At 37.6% G+C, this 9992-nt stretch overlaps 1 protein-coding gene across 1 annotated transcript in view; it reads left to right on the forward strand.

Annotated features, from left to right (window-relative positions):
* Positions 1-5194: 5194 nt before the first annotated feature.
* ccs (copper chaperone for superoxide dismutase) overlaps positions 5195-9992 on the forward strand; it is a 15306-nt gene continuing 10508 nt past the window's right edge. Inside the window, exons 1-3 of the mRNA XM_015375442.1 lie at positions 5195-5337; positions 5470-5542; positions 8705-8842. Of these exons, the coding sequence (XP_015230928.1) occupies positions 5203-5337; positions 5470-5542; positions 8705-8842 (346 nt within the window). The 5' untranslated portion in view covers positions 5195-5202. The remainder of the gene's footprint in view (positions 5338-5469; positions 5543-8704; positions 8843-9992) is intronic.

Consider the following 9992-nt stretch of genomic DNA (forward strand, 5'->3'; position numbering starts at 1 on the left):
ATACGTCTGAAAGTGCGCGTGTGCAGAAAAAGATAGCTAGCGGGGAGAGCACGTAGGACGGCCTTATGTAAAAACATCACCAGAATGATTGACAATTAGGAGGACAACTTATTTAGAATATCCACACGGAAAAAAAAGATCATCCTCTATACCTTCAAAAACACAGAAGACTCCTAAATCACTGCAGAGACAAAATTCTACCCTATTAGATATAAAAAACGTGTCCTTAAAAGAACATTAGTTGGATTTTACCTCTTTGTTGGTAGCGTATTGAATAATTTGCCATTTTATTTTATTTTTTTGTCAGTTTTTGGTTAATATACCAACTTTAAAATCTTGAAGTTGGACATTCTACACGATGGTGTCACTGCTGCCACCTTCTGGTTTAGAGGAGAATTGATTAAGAGAAAGGTGGTGAATTGATTAACCACTCATAGGTGTGTTTGTTTCACTGGTCTGCATCCTCCAAGGACCTTCTCCAGCATCAACTGCCCTCACTTAGTGTATGCTCTGTTGCCTAGCAACAAGATATTAGAATTTGGGATTAAATGTTAGCCAAAACCATTTGCAGAGGGAAAGGTAAAACCTTTTAATGAACCAAACATTACCCACCACATATCTGACTCTCTAACCATTTAAATTAAATATTTTTATATATTCACCACTGTTCTGCACCATTTCCCTTTTTCCTGTGATCACGGAGCAGCCGGCTTGCTTGGACTCACAATAGTTCATGGGATACCCTAGCATACATACGATACACTGGACCTGTCCTTCAAATTGGGGGAAAAGAAGACTGAATACGTCAGCCGCATTCAAAGAAGTCTTCCAGTCAGAACAGACCATGCTATGACATAATTGGCCAATGATTCTGGCCCTCAGGGGACGAGACCCAGATCTGAACATACCATTACCAACATACCCTGTCAGAGGGTCCACAAACTTTAGGTAATAGCCTTCATCTGATCCAAACTTCTGCAGCCAGAGTTCTGTTAAAAGAAATTCAAAGAGAGATCATATGTCTCCTAAGCTTTCCTTCATTGGCTTCCTGATAAATACAGAATATAATTTAAAATCCTCCCTCTTTTGTAAAAAGTCTAAACCAGGCTCTATCTTATATCAGAGGTCTAATTGTTCTTTAGGGCTGGAATGCACTCTACGGATTTTCCAGTTGTTTTATCAAGCTACAGCTCAAACTGTGCAACAAAGCAGCAGGATTTAGAAGTTCCCCCTGTACGGGCCATACACAGCCATGCCATGTGAGGGCTCACACTGTACATCCAAAAACCACACATCAGATTCAGCACCATAGAGAAATGGCACTGATTGAACTCAGAGAAGAAGAATTCAGTTGTGTGCTTGTGAGCAGTGCACAATGCTGAGGTAAAGCGGTTCGTAGATGCTTGTAGCTCTGCTTCAACATCTGGATACACTCACAATCTCCTCACGCGGGCCGTCTGAATTTCTAACATGATTGATTTTCATTCCACCATAAGAGTCCAGATTATGAGTTGGTCGTGAGAGGCTTATTAACCCTTGTTAACCCCTGTACACCACATGACGCACAATGATGCTGAAACTTGGCCTCATCCAAAATATTCTCTTGACCGAAATATCAGCCCCAAAAAAAAATTCTATAGGCTGTGCCCAAATGTGTGCTGTAACCCTTCAATAACTTTATGGAGTAGAGACTATATAGTGGACTTTATAATACACTCAGTTAACTGACTGTTCGCACAAATGACCGCTACGTGACCCTTGCTCCCCACACGGTGCACAGGCACCATGTGGGGAACAAAAAACATGGTACTTTGTTAGTTCTTGCAAAGCATTCTGGGATATATCTGCTCGTCCAGTGACCATCGACGTCCTCTAATTGCTAAAGTGTGTTGTCGGAAATTTTGAGTGCACTAGTTTTTTATCCAATCGACATTCGGACACCCCTACATCTGTTGTTCCTCGTTCCTCAGAACCTTCATTGTGCTTTGCCAAAACCAAAACCTGATCAGTAACCAATCAGCTCCTAGTCTACCTCATTATATCATTTATATCTGTTCCTTTTAATTGTGATTTTGGGCCACTGAGTCATTCTGGATCCCACCTGTTGTTAAGGTGCACACCTTTGTCCATATGTCTGTGATCAATAAAAATCCATAATTAAAATAAAACTCTGGCACACAGCTCAAATATGTTTAAAATACCAAAACAAAAACATACAGTATTGAACCACAATATTCTAGAAAGAAGACAGCTCCTGTCACTTTGTGATATTCGGAGCACTTTGCTAGATGATATTACAGTTTCTAAAAGTAGATTGGGAATCAGACGTAGAACCGTCTAATAGTTTAGCTCTGTGAGGCAGACGGTCGGTCTACTTATAAGGCTGGGCTTAAAACTATCCTTTTAGATTAAGCTTACAGTTAGAGTGACTCAGGTTGTCCTGAGCTATCCCTATAGTTATGCTGCTTTATGCTTAGACTACTGGAGGACATAGGGACCACTTTTCATCATTCTGCATCATTCTATTTCTATACTCCCATTCTGCAGTATTTGATATTCACTGTGCTTTCTCTTGTCATAAGTAGCTTCATGGGGTCTGTTCCTGTTTGGCATTGACATCATCCTGGAGGGAAATATTAGCCGGCTACTGCCAGCGACATCTTCCATCATATATGATACGATCGGCAGGTTTTTCAGTACTTTTCAGTACCCCAGTCCTGTTTTTCTCTTAAATATAGGTATGGGTGCAGTTTTTTATCTGACTAACAGCATGTGCTCTCTTTCATCCCTTTTGATATGAAAACTTGCTTTGAGCTCCTCTGAGGTTTTTTTTCCCTCTGTTAATTTTTCAGACAGAGCCCCCCGTGGAGCTAGTTTACCAATACCTTTTCAAACATATAAAGTATGCATTAGTGCTTCTATGTTCCTTTTGTATGTTTGCTTGTGCCTCCTTGAACCCGCAGTCAGCTTCGGCAGACAACACCCCATACTGCACCTGGTTCTGGTTCTGCTGGAGTTTTCTTTCTGTCAAAAGTGATGTTTTCCTCTTCGGTGTTTGTGCATGTGTGCTCGGTGTGAGGGATTGCTGTAGAGTCAACAACACAATGCAAGCAACTGTCTACTGTCACCACCTACTCATCCAGGAGGCATGAATTCAGCAAAGTAAAGGATTCAATGCAACTGGCTAGTTTTCCTCTAATAGAAAACCTTTAACAAGTCTGTCCAAATGATTTGATTGAATTGCCTCTGTCATGGGCATTAAAACAGCATATGTTGTGAAATGGCTCTATATGAGTTAATTAAATTAAATTTGCACAGTTAGTTGTGCATGTTGAATTATTTACTGCTCAGTAGATAACCTTTGAGAAATATACAAATATAGAGATTTTCCTTGCATCCACTGTGTTGCATCAATAGCTTAGATAAGAGTACTCCAGATAGCAATAACATTGTTAGAGGGTTTGCTGCAAAATAAAGAGAATCTGGGGGAATAAGTGAAATCATGTTATATAGAAATAGAAATGTATCACAACCCTTTACAGATCGGAACTACATAACTTGCATGACATGATCAAATCATTGCCTAAAATATATAGTATTTACAGATCGCTTTATAGCCAGCTTTAATCGGGAACCAATCCATTCAGCTGTGTATAAAAGAGATGTGTTGCTGTATGTTACAGTTCTGCCATCCTGCATAAGGATGTTTTGCTGTAATATGTGTTGACTTGGCCATGTGACATGGTGCATGCTAACCTGTCAGCTCTATAGACTAAACGGGCTGAATCACTGAGCTCTGCTGCTATAAAGTTTATCATTGAGTCTCAGTGTGGCTTTTATAGAGCTGTTGACAGACAGTCAGAGGACAGATCCTCGCTGTCTCTCTGAGTGATGTGCCCTTCGCTATTATCCTCCTGCTCTTATGGAAGGACAATAGTGATAATGAAAGTAAAAAATATCTTAATGAGGTCTTCAAAGTCACTGATGAAACTATGCCTCTTTATGAGGCAGAGTTTTCAAATAAAGAATGTTTGGGTGGACAATGTTCTCATTGAGAAAATGTTCCCTACTAAGCCTATAAAGCATTGTTTTCTATTCATGTCATGGACTGACGAGCTGTCTCGCTTACTAGCTGGTAGAAACACGGACAACAGCTCTCCTCAGAAACCCTGCAAATATCTAGAGGCTATAAAATAAAGGATGTATTTCAAACACCAGCGCCACACAGATATGGTGACTAATAACAAAAAGCCATGCAACATACATCAACACAAAAGAGAAAACTAATCATGTTTGTGCTACGGCTTGTGAATTATTGGATATGACCATACTAAATACCTTAAATCAATAGATAAGAAAACAGTCAAAAAAGTCAAAAATTCAAACTGTTGCTAAGCATCTTGTGCATAGTAAGCAAGAATAACCATATTTTTGTATTCTGAAGAAAATTGGACCTGCATTTACAAAATACCATCTAAATGTGTTTTATGAATATATAGCTATGTTTGCTTTAATATTTAATGTTCGATCTCATTGAACATTCTATCTTTGTGAGGTCCACCAGTCATTGCTGCACAACATGATGCTCCCACTTCCGTACTCCACAACTGGCATGGCGCTATCAGCCTTACTAACTCCCTAAATCAAGCAATGATTATTATGGTCATTTGATTTTAGTTTCCGCTGGATACATTGGAGTATTTGCTAAAATTGATCTGAATATTTATAATGGATAACAAAATCTTTAGTTTATTAGGGCTTTTATTTACTTTCTTTACTTGAATTATGGAGGTCCTGCTATCTTACCAGATTTCTACTGGTTTTTTTCCTTAGGATGAGACAAGAGAGAAATGTTTATTGCACTATAGCAACCTTCTTGTCTGCCTCCATTTATCTCAGATACTCAAAAAGCCATAGCATTATTATCTTGGCTTTCCCAAATTATTTAAAGGTATATTTATAAAAGTGAATTTTGAGAAACTTGTGAACAATTATAATTATTCTGGCATTTAACAAATAGTAAAAACAATTCTATAGTAATTAAAACTGAAAAAAGTTCAATTTGATTTAATCTTGCTGTCTTTTTTAGTGCAGTGTATGTAAATATCTGGTTTAAACTGTAGAAAATTGGGCTGGTGCAGTAACGTTTAATCGACGCGCGGGGGCAGCCGCGTGCGCTGAGGGCACGCTGACATCAACAACATGGCGGCACCCATAAGCTTAGCCGGTAGGTTCATTTCCGCTTCCAGAAAACTGGGAACTTTTCTCTTCAGTTCAGTTGTTTTCGCCCAGGCGACCTCGGCCCCTTACAGCATGGACACCAACCGACTGACCAAGGTTGGGCAGCGAACTTTAGCTCCGCTTTTTATTGTTCGCTACACGTTTCTACTTGCTGAGCAAAAAAACGTGCGTTTCCATCCATAGCTGCAGATTGAGCTGTTTGTTTACAATCACCTTTCTTCTCCACAGCTGGAGTTTGCTGTTCAGATGACATGTGAGAGCTGCGCTGAGAAAATTAGAGCAGCTTTGGAGGGTAAACCAGGTAAGGAAGCTTTGTTTTGTTATATTTATTCATCATTTGCTGTTTGATTGGTTGGTTTTATTATTTTACTGTGTTGTTTTTTTAAAATACATATAATTCACCTTGAGGCTATCAGAAGACTCTAAAAGAAAAGAAAAATAAGATCAGCAAATTAAGATATATATATATATATATATATATATATATATATATATATATATAGCAAATTAAGAACTTTAAGGCAAGGTCTTTTTAACAAAGGATTAAGAATAAGCTTTATTTCTAAACAAAGGTTGCAAAAAAACTTCTATACCTAAGCAAAAGTATGCTAACTGTATAAAAAAAGTACAAATTGAACTCCTTTACCTAAGTTAAAGTAACTAAGTACATGTTTTACATTAGAATTATGTGTACATTTCTTTTTTTTCTTTTTTTTGCCCTAAAGCATAACACATAACTTTTAAAACAAACAGTTATATGAGCAGAAAAGTGTTTATTTTGTACCTCTTTCACTCACTGTGTGGCAAGGGTGTAGTTTTGTGATGAAAGTTGGTGGACGCTCTAAGGGTGGGGGCTGAAGTTACTGCACCCGAACGCTTTCATTAGGTGTTTTTATTTTCCAAAAATGAGCTGAAACATCTATTTATTGAATGCTTTCCTATTGTTGAGAACACAAGAAGACTATAATACACTGATATTTATATGTATAGGTCATTAGAGAGATACCTTTTAGTGCTTTACATATATAGGGCCCAAAAATATTAATGTGTCAAAAAAAAAAAAAAAAAAAAAAATCAAATAACAGCCGATTCCGATGCCAAAATCAATATATCATGCATCCTTAGAAGTACAATTTCAATTCCATCCATCCAGAAAAATATGCATATGCTACATTTTAAATATCGAATAGCATATTTTTCTTGTAAACTTTCTGGTAAACTTGGGGATATATTTTATTGCATGTTGCATATCCCAGTCAATCTGTCTCACCTTTAAATCTGCAGCTCTTCCTACTTCTCTCTGATCTCTGTTTGTAAAGATTTATGAACCACTTTACTAATATAATGAAGCCAGAAAGAATATTTCAAAATGTATATATAGAAGCCCTGCAGTCTGATTCTGTCTGTTCAATAAGAAAACCTGTTAATTTTAACCTGTAACTGGGCCTCATGGTCCTCTGAGAAGCCTAGCTTGTTTAACTAGTAAAGGAGAACAAACTATGTTTTCTCATGCTTCTTGCATTATATTACCAACTTGTATAAACTTACAATCTGTTGCCATTTTTAGCTGAAACAGCTCTGTGTGTCAAACAAAGATTTTTCAGTGGTATGATCTCTAATTTGTTTAACGATCCGTCTCCTAACTTTTACTAAAACATCAAAGTAGCTGCTGGTTAATATTCCCTGAGTGCTGCTGTGTGTCTCTCCTCCAACCACGTGGCGACTCTGCATCAGTGACCACATCAGCAACCGCAAATCAGATGTCTCAAAGCATCACATGGACTCAAAATGCTCCGAACACAGTTAGATGCACCCAACCTTTGCTACCTTTGGCTAAAGTAAATAAGCGGAAACAGGGGAAAAAGCAGAAATTATTGGTGGGGACATGTCCACACCAGGCCCAGGTTGGTGGGGACATGTCCACACCAGGCCCAGGTTGGTGGGGACTGTCCCCACCAGGCCCAGGTGGGTGGGGACATGTCCACACCAGTCCTTTAGAAAGTTACGCCTGTGCTATGTGGGCAAAAAGACCTATGACTGCTTCCTCTGTCTGGTGTTGTTCCAAATTAAAATTTCACAGTATAATATAAGGCTGAACTGAACTAAATTTCTAAATTAGCAACTGAATACTTTCAAAGTTATTCATAACTTATAAGTTGCAGTTACCATTCCAATTGAAATAGAAGTTGAAACATAATGTGTAAAGTTAAAAAGCTAATTAAGAGGGAATGGATGAATGTCTGCATTCTGGAATCTGATCCATCATCTGTTTTTCCACTGTTCTGTCTTCATCTACGTTTCTATCAGTGTTTTTCTCTTCTTAATTTTCCCTGTTATGTTGCAGCTGTCACAGCATGTCATTATTAATATAGAAGTAACAAGCCAGTTTAAAAAAAATAAGGAGCAGAACATAAATATATTTTTGCTCAAATGTAGTAAGTAGAACATTCTCAGAAAAATAAATGCTAAAGTATAGTTCCTATACCCAAAAAGGCTACTTGTGAAGAGTAACTAAGTATTAATGCTTAGTTACTGGACACATCTGTTTAAAATCTTTGGGGTTAAGGAGGAATATTAAAAACATTTTAAGCAATGCCGGGATTGTGTTTGTTGGCCAAAAAAATCTAAAATAATTCTACAATTTAAAGCTGAACTTTTAAAGTAATGTACTTTATTACTGTCCCTTAACTTCTTCTGCAAGCTGTTTAAAACTGAGACCCCTTATCATAAAAAATAAATCATTTTTATATATGTTCCTACATTGTTTGATAAACAACCTTTAATTCCCTGTTTTAATTTTTTTTAATTGTTGAAATACATTTCAGTTGACGAGTTTTATAAGTTTATAATTTTTTTTTCTGTGGAAAACCTATTTACCAATAAAATAGAAGAACAGAATATTCTGCCTCTTATCGAATTTGCTTTATTTTCAAAGGATTTGTTGAACCTTGAAATTTCTGATTTAATAAAAAAAACTAAACATTGCAGTAATTAAATTTCATGTTGAAGTCATATTAAATCTTTTTTTCTCAGATTTTAAGACTTAGAAGTATTAATAACATCACATAATTTTATGAATTTTTCAAACCCTTGAAACTGCAGGGCCTCAACGGCAACCAAAATACTGATTTCTTTTTAAGAGAGCTGAACGGTTTTTAGCGCAATCACCAATCATGGAGATAACATGGCAGCCACAGCCTTGCTGACAGGAACACGGTAACATTGGAGCTACAGTCGCTCTGTGGAAAGTGTGATGGCATGCATGACTACATTATAGTGCAACTAATGAACCTCATTCTCATGTACCTGCTGTAAAACATGCTTTTTAAATGTCTAGAAATAGTAACCCATATTCAATCCAAGGGAAAATATCCAGAACAAACAATATAGTTGTTTTTTTTGTAACTTTATGTATAAATAATAGCAATTTCTCTGTTTGTCGATTGATTTTCTGTGTTTGCAGGAGTGGAGTCGGTCAGTATTGATGTGGGTAAAGAGGAGGTGCTGGTGGAGGCCGCTCTCACCAGTGTAGAGGTGCAGTCTCTCATCGAGAGTACGGGACGCCGAGCCGTGCTGAAGGGGATCGGAGGATTAGAGCAAGGTGAGAACCAGACAGGAAAAGATGGGAGAAAAAAAAATCTCTATAGAGATATTTTCCATTTGATTAACCAAGCACCAGCATATGTGGGGTTGTTTTTGGCAAGTGTGAATTTTTATTTTTACTCTAACTGTGGCTCACCATGACTTTCTAATGTTTGTGATTGTGAAATCTGCACATAGCATGAAAAAAATGAATCCTATGGTCCAAACTACAGATAAATGATGTATCTGCATAAAAAATATAAATATCATAGCCTTCGTGCACTGACAATCCTACCATTTCCCACTTAGAGAAGGAGTCCATAGTAGGTCTGAGTAATTAATTGCATTTGCAATCTAATTGCGATTTAGCAAAAAGCTATTTTTAAATTTGCGGAGACGCTCAATTTTATTCGCATTACATTAATGTTTTACTCTCCATTTGCACCAAAAGCGTTTTGCTTAAACGGCAAAATTTGGACGCTGGTTCAAACTGTGGTCAAGTTGCTTTGATGCTTCACTGCTGTGGATGCTCGGCGCTCTGGTTGTTTAGCTGCTCTGTTCAGTAGCTTGAAGAAAGAGCAGCTTGGCTTTATTACTTTGATTAGTCGGAAATAGTTTTAACACATTTTTAGGCCAGAAAGTCCGCCTCCAAACATTATCTGTGCAGTGAGTTCCCGAGGATTATGATTCCACTAAAATATGCAGCTCTTGTTCGTAGCACCAGACCTCTAGGATACCACCGAGAGGCAGGACTGGAAACCCCTGTCAGGACCTCTCTGCTACAGCCAGCCTGTTGGGGATTTCCCAAACAGTTTGAAGGTTTTTGGTAAAAACCACAAGTACCAGAATATACAGTTGAATATTTTTTGTCAGCAGGTTTTAACATTTTTTGTTCATTTGGATATTTCTAAACTTTTTCACCATGTTTTAGTGCAGCAGCAATGATCTGACCTCGCTCTCTTTTTTTGCAGCCTACATAACAAATCCATTCTTCCACCTTTTTTTTTACTTTTGAAGTTTAACCCTTTGATATTTATTTATTTTTCATATGCAGACAGCTCTGCAGAAACACCAGCTTGAATGTTGGGTCTGTCTGCCCCAAAAGAACTCCTGGGTCGGCTTTTCTCGTTGCTTGATGCTCTGGCGTCAAGCAACGAAAGTAAAAAATG

Source organism: Cyprinodon variegatus, unplaced genomic scaffold, assembly GCF_000732505.1.
Source record: "Cyprinodon variegatus isolate N-32 unplaced genomic scaffold, C_variegatus-1.0 Scaffold119, whole genome shotgun sequence".
NCBI classification, from domain to species: domain Eukaryota; kingdom Metazoa; phylum Chordata; class Actinopteri; order Cyprinodontiformes; family Cyprinodontidae; genus Cyprinodon; species Cyprinodon variegatus.